At 41.9% G+C, this 25,955-nt stretch overlaps 1 protein-coding gene across 3 annotated transcripts; it reads left to right on the top strand.

The window, feature by feature from the left end:
• Window positions 1–4,483: 4,483 nt before the first annotated feature.
• rfx4 (regulatory factor X, 4) lies at window positions 4,484–24,752 on the top strand (the record flags this gene model as incomplete). Of its 3 annotated transcripts, none has more annotated exons than XM_080736729.1 (18): window positions 4,484–4,526; window positions 6,876–6,962; window positions 7,243–7,303; window positions 8,834–8,957; window positions 10,974–11,035; window positions 11,466–11,679; window positions 12,143–12,220; window positions 12,486–12,649; window positions 12,881–12,981; window positions 13,142–13,200; window positions 13,325–13,469; window positions 14,717–14,811; window positions 15,335–15,452; window positions 18,294–18,413; window positions 20,349–20,528; window positions 21,296–21,461; window positions 22,022–22,157; window positions 24,408–24,752. In XM_080736729.1, 18 exons carry the CDS (start codon window positions 4,484–4,486, stop codon window positions 24,684–24,686), a joined length of 2,232 nt encoding a protein of 743 aa, XP_080592855.1. In that variant the 3' UTR covers window positions 24,687–24,752. The 3 variants fall into 3 exon arrangements, with proteins under 3 accessions (XP_080592855.1, XP_080592857.1, XP_080592856.1); XM_080736731.1 differs by having other exon boundaries at window positions 18,294–18,422; window positions 20,361–20,528; XM_080736730.1 differs by having other exon boundaries at window positions 18,294–18,422.
• Between the last annotated feature and the right edge of the window lie 1,203 nt (window positions 24,753–25,955).

Below are 25,955 nucleotides of genomic sequence, written 5' to 3'. Positions count from 1 at the left end.
TCCTGGGTGGTGTCTGGCCGGCGCTGGTTTAAAGTTCAGGCAAAGTCCAGGGTGTGGGGTTGGTCAGACTTTGCCCTCTGACCTCGCCTGGGTTTTTAGCTTATTTATTATTATTTTTTATTTTTTTGGCTAATACATTTGGATCTGGAGATCCCTGACGTCATGGACTGAACGGCCCATGATTGGTCCGAGCACATTTTTTGTCTAACACTTTGCCTGGTTTTTGGGCTGGTGTTGGCTGGGTGCCTGGGACCTGGGACAGTGACCATCTGTTTGTGTGGTTGCTGTTCCGGGTCTTGAGTGGTGTTCTGCTGTCCAGTATGTGAGGTTGGTCAGGCTAATACATTTGGATCTCCATACCTGACGTCATAGACAGAACGGCCCATGATTGGTACGTGCAAATGTTTTTGCTAACACAAAGTGAAATGTAGGAGCGGTTTGCGCCGCTCAAAAATGATATAGAATACAATAGTAATTGGTATTATTGAAGGGGAGAAATAATGGACTGAAGTTGCGTTTCCAAACTGTTGCTGTTTAGTACCAGTAAGACGCCCTAAGCGTGCACATGGGAGCGTGCACGCATCCGCCTGGGTGACGGCAGACTGCTGGGCGAGCCATGGGATCAACTTTGACCAAACAAATGCACTGACCTGGTTAGTTGTTTTAAGTTGGACAAAATCTGGCCATATTTTCCCAAATATGGAGATGACTGAAGTCTGACATCATAGATGTTTGACGTCATAGACCACATGAGACTGACACAATATGTCCATATATGGGCATTCCCAGACATGGGTTTAGTATTGATGACATCAGGTATCTCCATATATGGGCATAAAAGGGACAAGGACGGAATTCATTTGCAAGTATGACTTGTGTTGGCAACCACACTGGTTATCATGAGACTGACACAATATGTCCATATGTCATAAATGTCAGAACGGGTCAGCTATATCCTGCTGAGCTGGTCAAGTCATCAATGTGATGTCAGCGCAGATGAATTGTGTCTTGGCACGTGACATGAGTGTGACATGATGAGGCATGACGCACGCACACACACCGGATCTGCAGGTTTTTGAAGCGGTGAAAGCCGCTTCCAAGGTGTGGCTTTGTGTGTCCCGTACCTGTCCCGTGCATCTCTGCGCTGTGATTGGTTAGTTTTGTCTGTCAAGTACATGTCCCGTGCATGCTTGACCAATTGAGGATTGGTCAAGCTTCACATGCCAATTTGGCCCTCCAGACAAAATCATTCATTCATTCAGAATTCATAAAAATATAGAACTAAAGCACATAGAAAGTATAGATCTAGAACACAGAATGTATAGATCTAGAACACAGATTTCATAGCTCTAGAACACATAGAATAAGAATTCACCGCTTCACTTCGAACCGAGGTTTGATTTTTATTTAAAGCATTACATTATTTGAACTGGAAGAAGGCACGACTACATAAGAGCCTTATCATGTACAGTAGTACCTTCTTCCTGTTAAGGGTACCATCTCATGTTTATAACCCTGAAAACTAACTCAAACATAATTGTCAAATTGTTCTGCGCTGGTGGTTGAAATACATGCAACACCGTATTCTACAACTTAATCACATTCAAAATAGGGCTTAAGTCAGGGGTGGGACACCTTTTTGGGCACATGAAAACCCTATGCCAGACACAAGTGCTTTTTAAGTTGCTATAGGCTGCTAATTAGAATAATACAATGTTTAATAATGGTTGTCTATGATTGACTCAATTGATCACCTCAATAGCCCAATCTGTAATCTGATCACCTGGTAGATCAGAAAGAGGCAGTTGCCCACCCCTGGCTTAAGCGCTTACAGATGCATTTGTAAAGGGAAATTGTCCTTTGTAAAGGGAAATGACCTGCTTTCAGCAGAACTGACAACCGGGGAGCAGGGGAAGTTGTTTTCCTGATGTAGTAAACTCATCGCAGACTTATGAAAGTCAATAGGTCTAGTGCGTTGTGGCAAGGAGAAACTCCCCCAAGGAGAAGTCAACTTACTGATAGAGGTCACAGCTTTTGATCTTGGGTTTTCATTTCAGATGGTGGATGGCAGCATACTGAGGGTAGACACTAGGGGTGGGCGATATGGTGATAATTATCGTGCAGACGATACAATGTCTTCACGATATGCCTTTTCAGAGATATCGTATATATCGTGATACAATTGAGGGAGCCTTGTAAAAAATCCTGTTTAATCGTTAATACAGAGATTCATTGCAAAATTCAATTTAAACCTGAAACCTAAATCAGTAGTTCTCAAACTTTAAAATGTCAAGGTCTCCACATAACTCTGACAGCATACAAATGAAACCAAATGGACCCGTAAGGGTCCATTTGGTTTCATTTGTATACTGTCAGAGTTACATACTTGTAAAGTTCAATTTAGACCTCCCAAAAGGAACCCAGAGAGTCTAGTTTTTGTAACTTGAAAAAATAACCATCAAAACCAACGTGAAAAAGAATCGTGATAAAATCGTGTATTGTGATACAGCTTGGGAAAATATTGTGATATTGTATTTTTCCATATCGCCCACCCCTAGTAGACACTAGTCAGGCAGCCAGCTGGGTGCCTGACACAACAGAGGTACAGTGTTCAGTGGTAGCGGACCACTTGAGAGAGGTAATTGTACATCTCTGATCGTTGCTGCAAACAGTAATTCATTGGAATTGGTAAGAAAAGGGCAGCAGATAGGATTATACCGTCTCCACTTCAAACCCGTGTTGTTTTCATAACGTGTGGAGCTTCACGGTCGCCCCCTCCTCACACATGCACACGGCTCATTTGTAGCCTTTTAATATGAACAAAAGCAGTACACATCCATGTGTACGAGAATAGGCAGGGTGTTAAGGGCCCCCCCTTTCGGTGACTGCACCTGTCCCTTTTAATGTGGGTCTAATGGGGGCTTGATGGTGGCAGGATGAGAAGAGGAAGCGGTGCAGACCCCACCTTCTCCTTGTTTGACAGAAATCATTTAGATCTTCATTGGAGGTCATGAGGTCATTGCCTCACCAGTGTATTGTACTACTTTGCCTAATGGTGAGGCTGATGGCACTGGAGGTTAGTCTTTTTAGGTTTTCTTCTGGCTGTCTGATTTATTTATTTATTTATTTTTTATGTCATCTCGCCAAGAACACGTCCTTAGCTCTTGTGACCTTGATTTCCCCCTCCCCCCTTTCAGTTTCAGAATTCCTCAAGGAGTCTAAATTATCTATGGGCACCTGGTCTAAACGAAGTATGACTATAAAACCGTGAATTATAGGTACATGACAATGTTGCTGCCACAACGGTCTCACACACGTGCATCCAGGTGATGAAGTCCGGCCTGCATTTACATTTTTCATGTTTTCAGAAAGTACAGGCCATGTCCCTACGCCTGCGCACTGGCAGAGAAAGTCCTCCCTTTGCCATCCATGGTGTGGTGAGTAATTCAGCCATAATCCTCCTTTCTCCTCTCCCTCTTCTTTCCCTCTCTTCTCCCCCTCTCCCGTGGTTCCATTCATATTCTAATCACAGCTTTCCCTTCTCCAGCTCTCAGGCACTCCATCAGAGCCCTCCCAGCCCCAGGCTTTGCACTTTTACTTCCCCCCCCCTTTGTGACCATTCCCTCTTCTCAGAGGCACACCAAAATAAGGTTGCCACAACGAAAGGCAGCGATGGGGGAGTGAGAATTATCTCCAGAAAAAGTTCACACTTGGCAATCTTTGGAAGTTTTGGTCCGCTCGCTGAACGTATGCACGTACGAGACGCTAAGATAACAAAATGTGTGATGTCGATATGTGATCGAGGTATGGGATTTTACGGCCAGTGAGGAGGCAGGCCTAACATTACAAGTGTTTTATGGGCTCTGAGACTAGGATTTAGATTTACATGGGATGGTAATAGTAGTGCTTCTGTGTGTATTTGGAACTGGGGGGTGTATAAAAACGTATTAAATGCTATAATGGAAGACGGGGAGGCCACAGTGCTAGGATTGCGTAGATCTAAGCCTCTTCTTTTTTTTTTTTTCTTTGGGAGGGAGGCCTTTCTTATTCAAAACAGCCCCACAAAAGACTTCCAGTGAGCCTTGCCACATCCCCATCTGACTTGGTCCCATTCATCAGCCTTCCAAGCCTATCAATGACATGTCCCCATCAGGGCTCCTATAAAATCAGCCCCTTTCCCATGAAACATCAGCAAACATTTTGACGGGTCTGGCTTTCCCCCCGCTGGATTTCTGGAGTCTCTAACCCCCCACCCCCTCCTCGTCCTCTCCTCCTTCCACCCCTCTATCCCACCTCCCCCTCTCCACCACCACCACCAACACCACCCCTCTCTCGGCGGACCTCAGATCCTCCTCAACATCTCGTGCGAACGGGCAGTGGTCACGGAGAGACGGAGCCGGACACGGGGAGACCCACCGAGGAGGGGGGAAACGTGCACTAAGCCATTTTCTCGGAGGGAGCCGGTGTCATTGATGGGAAGAGGATGCATTGTGGGCTACTGGAGGAGCCTGATATGGATTCTACAGGTTAGTCCTGATGTTCTCATCCCATCGCCTTGCCTTGCCTGGATGTGTTTGAGCAAACCGGCCACTGTTCTGGATCACTGTAGATACTTCCGCTGCTGGAGCCCTGGACGTCTCAAACTTTCTCTGTAGCCACTCAAGAGTGTCTGGTGCTTTGGCCTTTTTTTTCCATTCGTTCGGTCTGAGTTTAGGTTATTCATTCAGGACATTGTTTTTAATTCTAACAACTGACATGGAGGAGAGTGTTAAGGAGGTGTAATACCACAAATTCACATCCTGAAAAAAAAAGCATCATGGAATGTAGTGCAATTGTCCTAAGGGCTCTAGCATTTGCTTGGCCTGATTGCCGTTGGCTTTTTTCAAGCATCTATTCAATTTCCACAATTAATCTCTTTAAATTCCACCATTGTCAGTGGGGGGGAAATAATATTTACGTGCCTTTATGCTTTATGCACCTGCTCCCTGTAAACCACTTTGTCAGGTAAGCTGAACTTTTCAACAACCATTACAAAAGTAGTTATATAAGTAGTTATATTAAAATATTGGCATATGTACATTTATCCTAAGGTCTTTACTGAATATTTTCAGTTTTCTTTTATCTTTTTGGAAATTATATAAATAGGGGAAAGTTTTAGAATTACTATTGAACTGCAATTCAATATTAAACAAAATAATACAGAGTATCATAATCTACTTTGTAGTACAGTCTGCTAGTGCATTAATAAAAGAGCTAACATCCATTTCACCTGTTGATCATATTCAATCCAATTATTTACATCTCCAGCTTATCTGTGCCTGTGGCAAATGATTCAACCCAGTATTTGAGCTATTGTGGATAGTTTTGTGGATATTTATTTAGTCGACTAATTTCATAATAACTGAGTGGTTTAACTTTTTTTGTGTATGCGCATAATCAGTAGTTTGCAAATATATAAAGATTACAGATGTCAAAAAGCTTTTTCTTTTGTAGACAAAAAGTGATGGACATGTCATTTTAGTGGTAGGCTGCAAAGCATTTTGTTTTTAAATATAATTGGTTTATTTCATTTCCTAAAAATAGGCTATTTAAAATAGGTCAAAATAGTTCATAACAATGATAATAATAATTTATTATAATATAGTAGAGACATTTCCTAAAACAGACTCTGAGTAAACAGCCTGTTACTGTGGAGCCGTGGGATACTAATGGTATTCTGACCTATTCTATGCACACGTGCCACAGATCTAGGTGTAGAATCTTCATCTAGTGCAAAGTTCCAAGTCCCTAAAACTTTTGAATTTCTGTGACCCCCCTCCCCCCCTTCATGGTAAACCCCCTTTTGACTGGATGTAACAGGTTGCCTTGCCAACAGGCTGCCCTGCCAATGGCTGCTATAGTAATTGTTGTCAATTCCCATGCGGAAAATACCGATTTGCACGACTTAGGAGGAATATTACGTGTTTCTGATGAAAACATGTGACGTAATTAAATGCTTTTACGTTATGCACTGCACTTAACTAGATCTCTGAACAACTTTGAGCTTGAAGAGGAATAGATGATAAAGAAACTGTATCTGTTAGCTTAAGCCCACACTACTGCATAAAGTTTAAACTATTTTAGATACAAAGTTTCTACTTATTTTGATATGCAATTGCATATGAATTTGAAACTTTAAATTTTGAAAATGCATTCAATTGAGAAGTACCAAAGGGTTTATTCTTTTTATTTTTTTTACATGAATTTCTAAATGAATGCAGTGGTGCCCTACCAATTCTCTTTCTCAGAAAGGACACCAGTTGAGCTATTTTTAAGTAGAAATTTAAACAGGACAATGGCCTCTATTCCACGAGGCTGGTGCAGCGATGTGCAAGCTCCATTGGGTGAACGTGTGTGCGCTTGTAGCCCCCCCACCTCCCACCCTTCTGGAACAATGCAGGATTCCTGCCGTTTTGGTGAAAACATTTTAAAAAGAAGAACCGTAGCTCTACTAGTGCCCACGTCATTGATAGTTGTCAACTTGCCCAGTCAAATTAATGACGTTTAAAATATCCTGTGCTCTGAGTCTGAATGATTTGCACTGCTTATGGGAAAAAAGCACCAACTGAGCAAATTACCGTGACACCTGTTGCATTGTCAATACAAAGTAACAACAACCCCAAAAACGTATATAATACAGCTATAACATGTTGTATACTGTACCTAATACAGAATTCATTATTCTCACTATTGTAATCAAATAATATTTGTCCAAATGAATTTAATTTAAAATGGAACATTCTGTCTGAATTGTATTAATTGGTGGCATTTTTCATAATTAATTTGGAAGTAGCTTTTGCACTCTTGTGACTTGTGGCCTATGGTTTCTTTTATAGAGAGCTGGATTGAAAGATGCCTTAATGAGAGTGAGAGTAAACGTTATTCCAGTCACACCTCCCTGGGGAATATGTCCATTGATGAAAGTAAGCCAGATTAGTATTCCTCAGCATCAACGTGGTTTTTCAATAGGAATGTTGTAAATTGTGGCTTTGAAAAACATTCCTTACTGTTCATTCATTTATACTATTGACACATTAAGGCGTGAAAGGCCGTAAAAGTCATTAAACCATGATGTGCAGGCATTATAGTGCTTACAGTGATAACATGTCCTTTTAATATCAACAAATTAATGAATGCCAAAATGCATTTCTGTGGTCCCTTGCTTTGCCTTCGTTTGAAACCAAAATGTTTTGTGGGTTATAGATGAAGAAAAAGAAAATAACAGAGCTTCTAAATCGCATTCGACACCGGCTACGCTGCAGTGGTGAGTCCTTTTGAATTTTATTTTGTAGTTATGTGTATTTTACCATTCGGTTTTTTGTATAAAAAGTCAACTAGTATGTGATGAAAAACTATGCAAAACACCAGCAATGCAGTCATCTAGAGTTTCTAGACCTTAGGAATTAAGAGTCTTTTTATGTCAATTACTTTGTGATCAATAAAATAAAATAAATACAAATTATGATTTCTCATAGAAATTGACAACTATACACAGTAAAATCCTCAATGTTCGTTTAACTCTGGGAGTGTACCAATATGACCGAATCTATCTGGAAGGGTCCATTTAGTTGTTTGTACACTCATAGTTGAGTACACTCTGGATTTTACAGTATAGCCTTTGCGTGTTGGTAGCTCGATGGGTAAATCCTGCCTTTGTGACTTCATCCAGTCAGATACTATGTATGTGGATAGTTGTTTGTGACACTCCAGAATGCTGGACTGTCAGTTATGTTACAGTCAGACACAGCAGTAAAGACCTTTTGACGAAGACATTCCATTTGGTTTTCATGCTGGTTTGATTTCAACCCAGCTCTTCATTCCAAATGGATTGAAGTCTTATTAAACAATTAAAGAATATTAAAATAATTATGATGTTGATAATCCAATATAATTGCAAATTTCCCCCGCATTACTGTTAAATACTGTTGATTTATTTTATATATATTTGCGGAAATATTCAAGTATTGAAGCAGCAGAAAAATCAAATATATTTTATTCAAGTTCTTATCTCCAATAATCTAGCTGTATACATTTAGCAAAAGAAATGAAAGAAAGGACAAATTAGATTGGATATAACATAATTATCATCAATAAGTCAAGTTTTCTTTGGTCCAATTTGCTGTCAGATGTCAACAGTCTGAACACTTAGTTAATTTACTTTAATACACTTTAAGCAGATCTGTACGCTTCTGGTTCTGAAATTAGATTATTCTTTGGTTTGACTTAAATGAAACATAGGATGAAGACACGCTGTTTAGGCTAATGACTTCAAATCCCATTTTTGATTATCACTGCATATCTCACAGTTAGAGCATGAAACTTTGTGTAACCAACAGTGTTGTCATAACTATGCTCACTGATTAAATTGATGTGGACACTTTTCTATAAAATAAATGTATGTTTCCATGTTATTAACAGGAGTGTTATCATATGAAACCTGACTTAGAATGGCTTTGATTTAAGTCACTGTTACACAAACACAGGGTCGCGACCCATCTTGGGTCGTTGGACGTTTTTTGTGTAATGTGAATATGTCCTGTTACCTTTCTACCTTTCTTTTGTAAATGTATGTTTTCGAGAAAAGAAAATTAAATTCATCTCTGAAAGTTTGCATTAGGGCTGAACTTCATAATGTATTTTAGTATGTTTGCGTCCCGGAAAGCCATCAAATGTCTTTTTTGGGGTCGTAAGTTGAAAAGAAGTTTGGGAACTCCTTAATGATAATTTACGGGACCCCACTATCAATACAGGAGCATGTTTTTGTTTTTCTGATAACATTGGTCGGTTCCTACAGGCTCGAGGACAACTATGAGATCGCTGAGGGCGTGTGCATCCCCCGAAGTGCCCTCTACATGCACTACCTCGACTTCAGTGAAAAGCAAGAGTCACTGCCTGTGAACGCTGCCAGCTTTGGAAAGGTACCATTCCAACCTCCTTTCAGAGCAGATGGTTAAACATTGTGTGACAAAGAAAAAAGATCCATGGGCATGGGGTGATTATATGAAATGTGTGACATGACATGACATGACACGCTGTCTATAAGTGCCTATACACGGTGATTCTGAAACATTTTCATGTCAAGGACCCCAAAATGCTGTCGGGCAAAACAGCATTTTTTGGGGGGGAAATTAACGCCCTACTCATTCATAATAATACAGTGTCACTCAAAAGTATCAAAAGTGGCACATCCACAAGCTTGAAACGTGACATGAAGCGACACGTTTTGATCTGCTACTTTTGAATTAGAATCCTGAAAAGTAGTTTTGGACGCATGAGGTTTCCACCCGACAGGCGATATGTATTCTCATCTGGAAAGCTTTTGTGCCAAAAGGCTTTTTTGTTTTTTATAATTGTTTTAGTTCAACATTTTTCAAGATTTTTGAAAATATTTCAGGTTAAACTGTTCCTCATTTTCACTAGAAATCCTCCAGGGACTCCTGGGGGTCCCCAGACCCCAATTCGAGAACCAGTTACCTATACAATATCTGATACCATTTTAGAATACTATATACTGTGTGTTGTAATAAGATACTTGTTGGCCATTGTTTTCATCATGACTGCAACAAGCTTCTCAAGGTCAACTCTAAAGAAACATAGAAACATATTGTAGGCCTACCCAACATTATGATTTAGTGTAGAAGAGAAATGGCCTTCAGATGAATGTATTTTCTACTCGCGATGAGGCACAATAGACACAACTAGACCGCTGAAGCAAGCATGGCTGAAAAAGTAGTTTTTCGATCTATACACTGAACGCCTGAGAAAATCATGAATCCGAGCAAAATGACCGCAGACTATATCTCAGTGGAAATGGATAGTGACCAGTAACCACAGGCCGAGGGAATAATATCAGGGTAATAATGACACTAAACCCTGTAGCCAAGTAAATGTCTACTGTAGATATCTGGCTTGAGGCGTTGATAAAGCATGGAGTAAAGCTCTGTGGCTGCTTCTCCTGAAACCCACTGAACAGAACACCATACCTCAGTTCCCACAACCCTGGAGAAGTCCCTCAACCTACCTACCCCCAACCGCCCCTATGCCCTGGACCCTATCCCCAACCCCCAACCCTCGGCTCAGACCCCCACGCCCCCCCCCCCCCCACCCCTCCAGAGCTCCTGTCGGAAGATATTGAAAAAGAGAAGGGGCCTGGATTAATGTGTAATTAAAGGAAATTTGGAAGGGTGAGATGTTGCGGAATGTTAGATCAGTGGCTGGAGCAGTGTGGGGTGTCCTTTAGGAAGGCTTCATTGATTCAGGACAAAAAAACGAGCGAGGGCCCGGGCTGCCTCCCTGTCTGCTCATTTATCAAGCAGGGTCTGACAGAAACTTCACAGCGTGGCCCCTTTTTTCATCCCACACAATGGAGAGCTACACTGTTTGCTAAAGTTTCTGCACCGGGAGTTGGACCAAGGAGCCGATCTCTCAGACAAAAAGAGAGGAAAGGAAGAAGGAGGGAGTGGAAGAAAGAGAGAGGGAGGGTGTTGGGAGGGTGTTGGAGGGGGGGGGGGGGTTTGGAGAGATGTTTGATATACGAAAAAAAGAAAAAAGTAATGCCCCTGAACCTGTCATAAACGGATGGCTCTCAAAGACCTCCCTGGGGATCAAGCTATGGGAATTTCACACTGCACGTTATTATTACGCAGAGTAGTCTCTGCTTTATTAGCTAACATATTAGATAGTACTGTGTCCGAGACCATAAGTGAAATAAACCCTTTGAAACGTCTTACATGCTGTGTCATTTCCCTCATTGAGTGAATTGAATAGTCAGGTGGCTAAGATGTGATTTGGCCTTGTCTTCTCTTCTTGTCTGACCTCAGTTCTGCTCAGTTCTATTCTAAAATAAAATCTCAATTGATGAATGCATATTCAACTCGGCAGTTACCCATTAAGATGAAACACACCAACACCTTTTCCTCTCCCAAATTGCACAGATCATCAGACAGCAGTTTCCACAACTGACGACCCGAAGACTGGGAACTAGGGGCCAGTCAAAGTAAGTTATCTACTTGTTCTCTGGCTGAGAAAATGGCTAGTTATTCAAATGAACCAGACCATAATGCATTATTAATAAAAGGAAGTAGTATTTTATAATCAGTCAGGTTGTCCTCTAATCAGCTTCTGGACAGGAAGCTGATCCCAAAACAAGCACTTACACATAATTTACATGTTCCAGTTCACAGAAAATGTTCTGAGCAAACTGTCCTCTCATCTTTATAATGTAGTTCTGTCGACTTGCATTTACACTGTAAAACCCTGTTTTCATTTATCTATCTGTAACTTTTAGAGTGTATGAATGTGACCGCAGACTGCAGAGTATACATTTGTATACTCTCAGAGTTAAAACGGCACTTACATTTGACTGTGTAGGTGGGTGTAAACGGTCTTGTGCGTGTTGACTATAATAGATGGCCCGTGTTCCCCAGGTACCACTACTACGGCATTGCGGTGAAGGAGAGCTCTCAGTATTATGATGTGATGTACTCCCGAAAGGGTGCGGCGTGGGTGAACGAGACGGGGAAGAAAGAGGTCACCAAGCAGACAGTAGCGTATTCACCACGCTCCAAACTGGGGACGCTCCTGCCAGACTTTCCAAATGTCAAAGACCTAAATTTGCCCGCCAGCCTGCCCGAAGAGAAGGTAAACAGGACTTTTAAAAGTCTGTCCACATCGCCCTCCCTCTCCCCTGCCGTCTTAGCATCGCTGCCTGTGCCCCCTCTGGCTCCGGCCTTTTATCTGTCCCAGGCCCTTCCCTGGGCTCGGGTTTAGAGAAGGACCTTGAGGATTTATATGCTGGCTCCTCACTAACTCTTAATCTTTTGGGGAGATAATAAGATCCAGCAATGGACAAAGGACAGGCACTAGCTGTCCGGCTTTAAAGGGGGGGGCCATGATTTCAAATGGTTTGTGTGTTGGGTGATGTCTAAAGCTTGTTTTGTATAACATGGCGTCCAGTCTGGTCCTGTAACAGGTATTTATTGGTGTGCATGCCTCGCTCAAGATTTATTCTCTTGTTTTTGTATCCTGCCTTTGAGAGCCCCAGAAGAGACAAAGCTGTCGCGTTTGTGCTGTATTTAGATTAATTCTCTCTTCTCGCCCACAGGTGTCAACCTTTATCATGATGTATAGAACACACTGTCAAAGGATACTAGATACAGTCATACGTGCCAACTTCGATGAGGCAAGTTTTCTTTTATTTTTTTTCTCTGTTGGACTATTAATGTCTTTCTTTTCTTTACTTCTACATGATCATTTTCCATTTTTTTCTCATACTGTATAATCCCCAGTGACTTTTTTGAACCCTAGCTAAAGTAACAATTCAATTCAACAAATACATGTCATTAAATGAGAACAAACATTTTGCTCTTACGTTTAGCGTTTACCTGTGTTACCTGTGTCATCTGTGTTTAACAGTGAATATTGTGATGTGTATGTTGTGTCAATAGGTCCAAAGTTTCCTGCTGCACTTCTGGCAGGGCATGCCGCCACACATGCTCCCTGTGCTAAGCTTCTCTACGGTGGTTAACATCGTAGGGGTCTGTGACTCCATCCTCTACAAGGCTATTTCTGGAGTGCTCATGCCCACCGTCCTGCAAGCGCTGCCTGATAGGTGAGCATGCACGTTCCACATTTATCTTGCATGTGATCGTTCCACACACTGGCGTGACCACAATCTTTCAAATTGTCAAATATTGCATGTTTTTTATTACATGACTCGAAGAGAGTCTGTGTGTGGGAACGATCAGAAGGATCAGCAGAGCAAATAACAACGAAGACTTATGAGGACACTGTTTATATTATAATTTGTGGCTAAAGTGTGTTCCTTTGCCCGCCAATCCAGTTTAACTCAGGTTATCCGGAAATTTGCCAAACAGCTTGACGAGTGGTTGAAGGTTGCACTTCATGACCTACCTGAAAACTTAAGGAATATCAAGTTTGAATGTAAGTGGCTGCATTATAAAATATTATTATATTATTATCATTATTACCGGTATTAATAATAATGTATTCATTTATTATTTAGATCTAAAAGGAAATATTTTGCATGGATGAGGTGAGAATTGTAGAGTAAAGCCTGTTTTGTTTCTCCTTCTATTCCCAGTATCCAGAAGATTTTCACAGATTCTAAAGCGGCAAACATCGTTAAACCATCTATGTCAGGTGCCTATCATTCTGTCAATGTAATAAAAGCCCACATGAACCAACATCACTGATAAGGGACATGGGTGTACTGTGTGTGTACAGTATATATGGGTAGGTAATATTGTCTCTGTTGACCCCTCAGGCGTCACGCACAGTGATCCACAACGCTGACATCACATTTCAGATGCTAGAGGACTGGAGGAACGTGGACCTGAACAGCATCACTAAGCAGACTCTGTACACTATGGAAGACTCAAAAGATGAACACAGACGCCTTATTATCCACCGTAAGTAGACAAAGCTGTGTGTGTGTGTGTGTGTGTGTGTGTGTGTGTGTGTGTGTGTGTGTGTGTGTGTGTGTGTGTGTGTGTTTGTGTGTGTGTGTGTGTGTGTGTGTGTGTGTGTGTGTACATTCTGTGTGTATCCGATTCTTATTCCTCTCACTCCCGGGTGTACACACACAGCCACCTTTACGGTATGTACCGCTATGTGTCTTGGCTGCTATAATAGCAGAATTTCCCCCTGTGAAATAGAGTGCAATCCAATATATCGTCGAGCAGAAACCTCGTATCTCCAAGTTTCAAATGTGTACGTTTTCTCGCAAAGCAAAGCCCTGCTTCATCATACAAGGCCGTCACACAAAGGTAGTGAAAACAGCCGATCTACAAGCACACAACGCCTCGCGGTGCGAGGCGTTGTGTGCTTGCAGATCGTCTGTTTTCACTAGTTTAAATCATTTTTAAAATGATAAACGCAAAACGAACTTTTTTGGACATACAAGGTTTTCACCCGACAACGACGAATTATGTATATAAATACGTGTATTGTATACATAAGCAAATAGCAATTGTATAACCCATAGCACTTAAATAACACACCATGGTAGAAGTCATTCCCACGACCACGAAAGTCAACCCCTTAATGATGGAGACTAAAGGTTAAACAAGTTCACTCTTCCCTGAAAACACCCTGCAGAGCGATCCCCATCTCATTCTGGTGTCACCCCCTCAGAGGGGGTCATACAGGTCACAGAAATAGAGGGGCGGGGTGCCATGAATAGTGTCCATTTCAGGCACTTGTAGTTTTTCATATCGTTAGCAATTAGTGCTCTTGGTTTAATCTCGCCGTGTGTAGTCGTGTCTTTTCGAGACGTGGTAAAAACCCAACGTGTTTATTGTGAAGCTCACACCCAGTGGTCGAAAAAGTACTCAAATGTTTTAGTTAAGTAAAAGTATCAATACTGCAATGTAGAAATACTACAAGTAAAAGCCCGTAATAAAAAATGTAGCAGTACCAAAAGTACAAAATGTTTGACAATAGCCACGGAATGAAATAAGGCTGAAGCGTTTCATGTATGTTTTATAATATTATAATTTATATCTGCCAGGTAACTAGTAACTAAAGTTTTCAAATAAATGTAGTGGAGTAAAAGTGCAATGTTTGGATCCGAGATGTAGTGGAGTAAAAGTACAGTACTTAAGTAAGTGTACTTAGTTACTTTACAACACTGACGACCTTCTTCATCCTCTCACAGTGTATCAGGAGTTTGATCGTCTGCTAGAGGAACAGTCTCCCATTGAAGCCTACATCGAGTGGCTGGACGCTATGGTGGACCACTGCGTAGTCAAGGTCAGGAAGCAAATACTTTGTTTTTTACCCCCACACACATTTGGGAAGGGGGTCGTGATAAAAAATGTTGGATTGGGCTGATCTCGCCCAATCATCCTTGACTATAGCTTATTTTAGTTAATTTATTTCAAGAGAAACCTGTGAAAGTTTCACTTAAAGTTTTGCAAAGTAACTGTCTTGTGTACAGCAAAGCACTGAATACACCCTACCCTACCCTTTTTTCTTTTTTTTACGCAGAGCCACTTACGTAGCAATCCTCTTAGTTAATGATGTCTTCAAGGCTCCCATTTGCGGCCATTATGTGCCAGATATGGGCTTGTAAAATGTGGTCGCCCCGGCAACGTCTTGGACTCACCAGACAATAGTTCAATAGGAAGGCGTGTCCCCGGGGGCAAATTAAATAGTTGACTTGTTGACATGTTTTTCGTTCCTGAGGGTTAAGCCCCAATACGGACCTGGGGGTTAATTCTACCCTCGGCATCCCTACCCTTCCCCCCTTTTCACATGGAAATGCTCTCTTTAGGTGGCAGGGAAGAGGCCCGGGTGCCTGAAGAAGGTGGCCCAACAGTTCCTGCTGATGTGGTCATGTTTTGGTACCAGAGTCATCCGGGATATGACCCTCCACAGTGCACCCAGCTTTGGTGAGTGGCCAACAGCCTTTCGTCTGACTGTCACGTGATCCGTGTTACTTCTGTTCCCTTGCAACAAAAGGAAGACACATCCTAAGACGACGAATATAATGTGTCTTTGCCGATGTGTCAAGTAGTGAGTTTAACACTGTGTGGGTTTAGAAAACGCCAGTGTCTTCTGAGTCTCAGAACTAAAATGAGGAGGCATGATGGGTAAAATGGCTCCCTTGCCGCTGGCCCCGGGTCTTTACTTTACTAGCTTGGTTTGAAGGAGTTAGAGGCTGTAAAAAAGAGAGAAAGGAAAAAATGGCTTCCCTTCCCCCTAGCCTCTCTCCTTTGGCCCTGTCTGTGAATATCAAAGACACAGCTGGTTCCAGTGTTTTGATAAAGCAGGTCTGTGTGCAACAACAGCTAATTAACAAAGGCCACCCTCCCCTTGTCCCCGACGCGTTTGCCCGTCTTTCCATTTTATGACCGCGCAGTATTGCGCTTCGGCTCTCTGAATGGCCATCAGTGTTTATTATGCACGCGGTGGCAGTAATGGCCAGCACAATGTCACGATTGTTTGGGGCTTCCTTCTATGCCACGGTCGCATCCTCCATGCAACCCCAGGGGGTCAGCTGTCATATTTTTGGCACTGGTTCTGGAAACAACCCTGCCTTCCCTCTTTTTTGAGCTACATGGAGCCGTCCACAGTCATCTGGAGGATATGATTTCATCAACCAGATGGTGTTTAGGAGATGCTTCAAACTTGATCAGGTCATTTATGTCCCCCATTTAGAACTAGTACACATTATTGTGTATCATTATTTTATGCTTTAATAGCAGATATACAAGCTCACAGCGCGGCACCGAGTGCCGCTCTGAGAGCTTGTAGATCTGCTATTTTTTTTAAATCGTGAAAATTTGAATTTTGACCCGATTCTATAAGTGTCCTTTGAATCCTTCTAAGATTCTTTCAAAAACCTATGTTTCTATGTCAGCAATCTGGCCAGCCATCGTCAAAGAAAAGGTCCTTTTCACTTAACTGGAGCTCAGTTAGTCGGTTCTTGAGAGACTACTATATCAGTGGTTCTCAAACCTTTTCATGTGAAGGACCCCCAAAATGATATGTATTTGGCCACGGACCCCCATCTCAAAATATTTAGTTCCAGGGACCACCCAGAAGCAGAATTTGAGTTACAAACGTTTGCTTTGAAAATACATATATTCAAAGATTTGCACACATTTTCACGACTTTAAAAAAAAAAAATAGCAGATCTACAAGCTATTTTTCACTGGTTAAAGCATTCAATAATTCTATGCCTAAATGTTAAGTCCAGCCTGTAAATGTTTTTACCCGAAACGTAGACAAGGGATTCTTTTTCACACTGGAGAGCCACGCTGTTGGTGACACTACCTATTCAATATAGCCTATAACATAAACAGCTTATTTTGACAAATCATATCAATTTGATCCTGACTCACTCCTAATAGTTAGCATTCGGTAAAGCAGAGGATGAGTTCCAAGTATGTGCCAATATATATGGCAAATACCCCAACAAGAACTACTAAACAACACTGTAACAGGTCCAGTGGGCACATCAACGTTAAATTGGCAGATTTTTCCAAATAAATACATAATATTATGTGTATTTGGCCCTTTATTTATAAAATAAATGTAAATATATTTATATATTTAAATAGCATAACAATAATATAGTTACAAGATAATGTACTGATCTTATGGCGGTCAAGCCTTAAATGAAGCATTGCGATAGTTAAGTCAGGAAGGTTAGGAAGTCAAGCTGGTCCCATTCTCATACTGTATGCCAGTGATATTCAACTGGCGGCCCGTGGGCCGAATCCGGCCCCTGGGGAGCCCCATTCCAGATTCCAAATATTTCTTATTTTATTACTTTTATGGTGCGAAGGTAGCTGTCCAAACGCCATGTAACAAAGGTGCAACTGCTTCATTATTTCTTACACGTTAAACATGGCGGAAAAAAAACAGTGGCACATGTACTCGTAAGGCATTACTTTAGTAAAAGTACAGATATCTTACAGATATTTGACTATTGTCAAAGTTAAAATCTTCCATATGAAAAAAGTCAAAGTGTTGCAGTTCACGTGTAGAAAGGTATCTGGTGTTAAGATGTATTTAAAACTATTTCTGAATTTTGAGAGGATGTTGTCCATTACATCAAAGAAATAATTCTCCATCTGCAGTGCACTGTCTATCTTCCATCTTCATCCACTTGAAGGTTTTACACAGTATGTTTCTTTCATCCTAGTTAGCGGTTTGGTCTGAAAGATGGTAGAGCTCTCAACTAATGGTTCATGAAACACATCATAAGCGCCTTTGCTCTCATCAGCTGGGTGCTCTTGTCCATGCCAGGGATCCGTGCACAGAACATACTGAAATATCTACTTCCTTATTTCTTAATATCAAAATCAAAGCCTGTGCACTATAAAGGACTGTCACATACATTATCCTATGTGCATCAAAATGCATGAATGCAGTATAAATCAGGCCCTAATAAGTTATATAATGGACACAACATGTCCATTGTTGTGTCCTATCAGACCTATAGCACACAACAAACGGTCAAACTGTTAACCGTGAACATTTGTTCATTTTTGTTGTAACAGTTTTGTTGTGGGCGGGGGGGGGGGGGGTTGTGATATCAGAGGCTGTTTTATGGTTTCGCAGATTATTCTGGAGCATCACGGGAGCAACGCTACACTTCCAAACACAATGCAAAATCATTACATTAAATGATTTTTGTCTGACAACAGTATTCTTCTTAAATCAGTCATCCTCATCCATCATCCACATAATAATTGAGGACACGTGTGTATTTTTGCATGTAGGGTCCTTCCACCTGATCCATCTGATGTTTGATGACTATGTACTTTACCTGCTGGAGTCGCTGCACTGTCAGGAGAGAGCCAACGAGCTAATGAGGGCCATGAAGGGAGAAGGAAGCACAGGTGAGACCAGTGTTTTTTATTTATTTCACAGACACCCAGTTTTTTATGCATTAGATTGGACACGGACCCCCATAACTCTGAAACTGTACAAAGTTACGGGTCCATTTGGTTCCTAACTACTAATAAGTTAGCTGGGAACCCCCTCAAGGACCCCTGGGTCAACATTAACACTGTACCAACTAACTATCTCTACAATATACAGTACACTGTAAAACCCATAATGTTAAAGGGGTGGCTGTGGATGTTCTTGGTTATATGCTGGCCATCATGTACTGAGCATTACTGTTTGTACAGTAATAAGGGTCTCCCCGCCTTTCCAGGTCTTTAGTAAACTTAGTAAACTTTTCTGGTGGGGATACCAATTATAACCAATCAGGAGAGAGAACTCAAATATGATAAAAGTGAAATGAAGTGATGAAATTAAAATATATGATCAGAAAACTATCATATTGAACACTTTCAATTTGATAGTTTTCCAGTCCGAGTTTTTCTGATCATATTTCTGATCAGGTTCTCTCTCTCCTATATCTCGACCTGAAAAGTTATTTTCTATTTACTGAAATACTGGACAGACAGTGAGACACCTGTTACTGAACGAACACTCTAAAAGTAAGGATTACTGAATTGTAGAGCTTTAACTCTTGAACAAAAAACGAACGCAAACACCCCTTACATCCCCTTTAATTTAAGTATGTGTACTATTGTGTAGTACATAACACAACTCACCTAGTTTAGTGCAGATTGATGTTCACACACAAATTAATATCTGTAAATGGACACATTTCTGTATGTTGTCACTAGCTATTGTAATAATAATAATAATAATAATGGATTGCATTTTTATAGCGCTTTTCTAAGCAGGTTGCGAACTCAAAGCGCTTACAACGTCCCATTCATTCATACATTGTATTGTATGTATTGTATCCTACTGGCTCACCTACCAGTGAGCCACTGGGAGGATGTAGTCTCGTAGAGCCTTCCTTCTACTCCCTGGCTGACAGGTGCCAGCCTGTATAGTAGGAGTATGTGCAGTCATGGGTGTCGCACCAAATTCTGGGCCCTGGGTACAAGGATTCATTGACTGGGAAGTGGGAACATTATTATGCATTATTTTGTGCTTTAACTATTGAAAAATAGCAGACATACAAGCTCACAGCCGTGCTGCGAGCTCGTCTGCTATTTTAGAAAAATCGTGAAAATTTGTGTCAAATCCTTCTAAGGTTTTTTGAAAAGCCTATGTTTCCTATCTCAAAATAATTAGTTCCAGGGACCCACCAGAAGCAAAATCTGAGTTACAAACGTTTGCTTAAAAAATACATTATTCAAAGATTTTCACACATTTTCATGACTTTTCAAAAATAGCAGATCTACAAGCTCGCAGCGCGGCACTCGGTGCCGTGCTGTGAGCTTGTATATCTGCTATTTTTCACTAGCTAAAGTATAAAATAATTAAGGCCCCTCCACCTTGGGCCCTCAGTTTTTGCGGCTCCAAACAGATTTTTTATCAATTTTTGGGCCAAATACGTCTCTTTTGATAATAAAGGTTCCCTACCCCTAGTGTAGACTGTCAGATTCACTGCAGTGGATTCCTTTTTTTAAAGATTTGTTTTTGGGCTTTTATGCCTTTATTGATAGAACATTAGACTGACAGGATATGAGGGGAGAGATGGGGAGTGACACGCGGCAAAGGTCGTCCGGATTGGGAATCGAACCGGCAACGCCGCCAGGCATCCATGCCTATGTGGCAATGCCTAAGTGGTATGCGCCTAGACCAGTAGGCCAGTGGGCGCCCTCCACTGCGGTGGATTCTAACCCATAGACCCTGCGGTGGTGGGCAACTACTTTACCACTGCATTGTCTGAGTGCCCCGGTCGACTCAGCTCTCATTTGATCGACTCACAGAGTATGTAAACATTCTTGGTTTCTCCCTTTTAGCGGAGCGAGAAGAGGAGATTACGCTGACAGAAACCACCCCCACCTCCTCGTCCCCGGGTCCCTACTCTCCAGCTAGGTCTGTCCACTCAGTGGGTGTCCCCGCTGTCATCTCCCCCATAGCGGCCCAGTCCCCTGAGTACACCGGAGCCGCCACCACCGCCACCACCACCACCACCACAGGTGAGACACAGACCGGTCCGCCAGGCCACACAGTTTAGCGAGCACATGGAAGCAACTGTACACTCTCTGAACATGCATGAATATACTATGTAAAGTGCCTTCCACGCCATGCTCTATAAATATAAAGATGATGTTTTCCAAATATATTTAAAGGCCCAGTTCACCTCTGGGACAACCAGATCTTATTTTATTGTTGTTTGGGACAAGATCAACATGATCGGGACAAGATTGGGACAAGAGTTATTTTCTGTGTTCAATATATGTTTTGCATCATATGATGATTTTGCATGATTTTGCATCATATGATGCATCATGCTGCATCATATGATGCAAAATGCATCATCATTCATGCTGAAATATTAAAATATCTCAAAACACAGATTGAACACAAAAAATAACTCAGGATTGTGTTGATCTTGTCCCAAACAACAATAAAATAAGATCTGGTTGTCCCAGAGGTGAACTGGGCCTTTAAGTGAACGGCAGAGTTCACATCACAACTATAACGACGATAGTGGTGAACTATATAGTTATAATACTTGTTGTGGAAAGCCCTAACCTCGTAATAATTGTGAAAATAGCTGCCTATAATGATATCCCAAACTTTGGACGGCAGGGTGCAAGTTTGTAACTATGCACAAAGAATTACTGTATGTAATCCACCATCATGTCTATACTAAATAGGTTTGGTTTGATAATGGTTAGAGGACCTATATGTTGCTCCTTTGACAACAGCGTTTGTCTCTGTGTGTATATGTGTGTACCAGGGGCTGTTCAATCATATACATGGTCCCTCACATACACAGTGACAACATCAGGTGGCTCCCCTCCAGACGGTGGACAGCAGCTGGCCTGCATGCGCAGCGGTGCCCCCGTGCCCCCTCCGTCTTCTGCCCATCGAATGCCAGTCTATGGCCACAGGGAAGAGCACGGGTGAGATTACATAATGGAAGAGATGCTTTTGATTCACAACATGTTATTTTCTTTATTGTGACATTTAAGTTCACTCTCAGTTATTTGTGAAGAACATTTCTCCTTTTTTCAACTTAATCTCAATATATGGGTCCTCATAAATGCTCCCTATGGGATGGTACTATTTCTGTTCACTACACACATTTCTATTTAGTCTCAGAGGTAGTCTGTGGCTAGTTCAAAAAATGTTCTCACTGATGACATCTTCAGTGGTGATTTCAAATTTCTTTTTTTTGTTGTTGATGTAATAACAAAGGCTTTTTTGAAAAAAGCAGGCTAACTTGGCTGTAGTTTCCATTAGCTTAGAATCCACACCAATGTGGCACTGGAAGGCATATTTCCAAACTGTCCACAGCCCACCCCCGGGAGACAGACTGTGTAGACAGAAATGGTATCAAGTCATACAGAGCATTAGTGCGGACCAGTTATATGAAGATACGGTTGACAATAAGTGAAGTGTTTGAAGTATTTGTTTAAATGTATTTTGACCTAATCTTTCCATCTGTTGATTCAAATTTTAGATACACTGGCAGCTACAACTATGGCAGCTATGCCAACCAGCATTCCCATTCTATCCAGAGCCAGTATCCCAGTCTGACCCATGACTCCAACCTCCCTTCCCCCCTTCACTACTCTGCCTATCGCTCATCTGCACAGGTCAGTCCCAACAGCCCTCCAACGCTGTTTACAAACAATGTCATTACATTAACCACTTTCAATCTGGCATGGTTCTTGATTAATTGAATACACAGGACCACAATGGAAACAAGCACAGAACAAGCCTTAGGGCTTGTTGTGCTATCCTTTTAGCATCATTATATAATCATACCACTGTACTATTTGCAAACTGTTAATATAGTATTCTATCAATCCCTATTTTGGGCATGTCACTATAGGCAGATTTTTACGTTTTTCAATCAAATTAAACGATACCAAAATTAACAGATCTACAAGCTCACAACATATCATTATGAGCTTGTAGATATATCTTCTTATTTTTGAGCGGTGGTCACACCGTCTCCATAGCGTGGCCGTGTGTGTAGGTATGTTTGTAGGTATGTTTGTTTGTTTGTATGTGGGTGGGTCTGTCTGTCTGTATGTAGCCTCAAGCCTGTGTAGTACCTTTTCTGACCACACATGTTAAGGGAGGGGCGCTGTTTTCAGGCCAGGCCAGGCACACACACACACGCGCGCACACACACACACACACACACACACACACACACACACACACACAGGGGGGAAGGGGGGGGGGGGAGCGGGGGGGGGGGGGGGGGGAACCACCGCTCAGTTCACACGGGTGTGATTTTTAAATATGGCTTGGTACAGTACACTCTCAGAGTTACAAATCAATAAATTAACACTTTTAATGTGTAGTTATCCTTAATGTTCAGACATGTTCACTACCAGTTGCTCCTTTTTGCACAGTGAAGGAATGTTCTCAGAGTGTTGGTTTGATGGAAACGGCAGCCAGTTCATGGGTCAGTCAGATTGCCAGTTAAAACATCTGCACCATCGTCACTGAATAATGAAAAGCTGTCCTGGAGAGTCAAAGATGATGAGAAAATGGACAGCTGGTAGACTATCATGGACAACACGGGCGTGCGATGCTGATGCCTGAACTCATAGACTTAGTCGTGTAGCGGGTGGTGTGAGTTGACCCTTCTGATGGTAATTTCCTGTCAAGGGTACTCTAGGATCCCTCGCCTTTATATTGGGCAGAGATCAGCTGGGCCTCAGCCGTCTCAAAGTTTCTAAAGCCCCTTGAATCGCCCCTTTCCACACAGTAAAATCCTCCGTGATCCATTCAGCGCCGAGAAGTGTACGAATGGAACCAAATGGACCCGTACGGGTCCATTTGGTTCCATTCGTAGACTCCTTGGAGCTGAATGGAACACGGAGGATTTTACTGTGCACACAGCGGAAGCAGACAGTGAAAGGTGGCTTGGCCCGGGCCAAGGGGAGGCATTGCTCTGTAACCCCCCCCCCCCCCTTCCTAGAACTCAATAGTCACTTCATCTGTTTGAGCCAGTGGCAATGGACCGGGGGCAAGGGGGCGTTTATTAAAATATTGTTATTCAATGGTCCCTTTTCTGCGCGTGAACAAGAGGTCGCTGAGCCCTGACCCATGGTGACAGTCTTTTTCCATGCCACGGTCGCTCATAATACAGCCGGCTGTTGTGTGTTTATATTTAGTGAGATAAGGGAAAAGGGTCTTTACTTCCACTATTTCACCCTGGTCGGAGCTTAAATCAGGCACAATGCCTGTGCTTTGTCTTTGTGTCTCTCACGAAGTTGAGTATTGAGCTGAAAACGAACGGCTACACTTTGTTGGGTCGCCAAGTGTCCAAAATATTTTGTAAGAGAAGCACATTTAGCCAGGACTGTTTGTCGTCCGTTTCCACGGGCAACAAAAATAATACTGGAAAACCACTTATGCCAGTGCAGCTGTTAGCTGATTACCCGAAATAAATGTCTGACTTTTCTGTGGTTGAACTTGTGTGTGGAACTTTGATTAATGCAGTTTAATTAAAGTTTTACTAAAGTGCTTTTGTTTTTGTAAGTTTTAGTTTTTTGTTTGCTTTGTATTAGACAGTACAGTGTAGATAGACAGGGAATTCTCCATCTGGAATCAAACAAGGGATGTTGCAGTTATTCTCATATTTGTGTTTGAATTTTGTTTATCGGACATCCCACAGGACTGTAAGTGTTTGACATTCTTAAGTTCTTGTTTTAAAAAAAGAGGAAACATGCGATGGAAGTTTAATTTATAACAAAAAACATTCAAAATATATCCTGTTGTCACATTCTGCTCATGATAGCCTTTTGATAGCCAGGTAGTTATATGGTTCACATTTCCCACAATATATGTTTCTGCTTCACCTATGCATTTTGTCTCTTCACCAGTACCCGCTAAGCAGCCAGATGTCTCGGGTGGATCCTTGCTTTGTGGGCAACACTCCTCGGTTGCATTCCACGCCTGTCGCCCCCCGGTGGCCGGATGTCTCACCAGTGAACAGCTGTTACACCAGCCCCCCTATGCACTCCTCCCGATACCCCTCCTCTGGAGACGTGTATGGGGAGTACATGCTAGGACCACGAAGGAACTCAGAGTATGAGCACTCGCAACATTTCCCTGGCTTTGCATATATCAACGGAGAAGCCACCACAGGGTGGGCTAAATAGCCAACGACTTCTGGAGAACTTCTCTGGACACAGTGGACAACCGTGCACACGCTACAAGCCTGCCAAAACAGTGGATGCAAACCTGTCCCCTAAGTTCCCAGTGGCACACAATCAAGTGCAGCAGAAAAAGGAGATGGTGAAGAGAACCAATGCAAGGTCATTGGAATCACAGTGTGGAGGCTCTGACTTCTGTAACTGGTCAATCATGCAAATGTTTGTGGTGTACTTTACTTAGGGATTTGATGTAAGTTCTTCAACAAATTCTGTTTTCAGTGTTGGAAGAAAAAAACATACTTCAAATCATCTAGGTTTTCAAAAGTGGCAGCAGAATCATTGGAAGAGTGCAATTCTCCTGCCAAGCTGTGCCTTTGTTTCTTCTTTTAGGAATGTACTCCTTTTTCTGTAACTGCCCCCTTATGCGTCTCTTAAATGAGCACGCTCTCGTCCCACCCACACTGTCAGTAATATGTGCAACTATTTGCGTTGTAAGCCGTTGCTGACGTCAGTACTGCTATTCTCTCTCGGTCGATGTTGCACGACTCATTGTTATGAGCTTTGTGTGTCTCTCTCACGGGAGGCTCTCTCCATTCCGACATGTCGCCACTCCGAAATGGACTTCTTATTGTCGGAGTGGCGACACTCCCCATGGGCCTAAGGTTTAGGGTAGGGGTAGAGATAGGGTTAGTGTCGGAATGGAGACATGTCGGAAAGGAGACATGTCGGAGTGGAGAGATGCACCCCTCTCTCACATATGGTGTAGCAGAAGAGTTTCAACAAGACCTTGACATCAGAGGGTAGGTATATGTAACCTTATAAAAACTAGTCAAATTGGCTTGTCATCTTCTCATGGTTTTGATTGAGTGTTGTGACATAGTACTGTATGTATTTCCTGTAACTTTGTAACATGGCGTATCCTTTATCTTCTATGTTACAATCGATATTTTTGCTTTCTGTTTTGTACGGTTAGTAAAGAAAACATTAACTTAGGGTTTGTGTATTTTATAATGCATTCAAAGCTACTGAGGACCTATTATATATGCCCTATGGGTATATATAAAATGGGAAGAGTATCAAAGTGTACAGTAACATACATGGACTAGTCACTTTTTTCTGTAAATAAAAGCACTGGAAAATGTCTGTTGTGGTTAAACTGTTACAGTTTAAGATGACAGTTTATGTATGAGGAATTATTTGTTGCCACATAAATAATTTTAAAATCTAAATGAAAAAGTGCATTTTGTCATTTGTTCTCTCTTGTGTGTGCATGTG

Source organism: Nannobrachium achirus, assembly GCF_963921795.1.
Source record: "Nannobrachium achirus genome assembly, chromosome: 11".
NCBI classification, from domain to species: Eukaryota; Metazoa; Chordata; class Actinopteri; order Myctophiformes; family Myctophidae; genus Nannobrachium; species Nannobrachium achirus.
The sequence above is the reverse complement of the archived record's forward strand: the minus strand, read 5'-3'. Positions and strand labels throughout refer to the sequence as shown.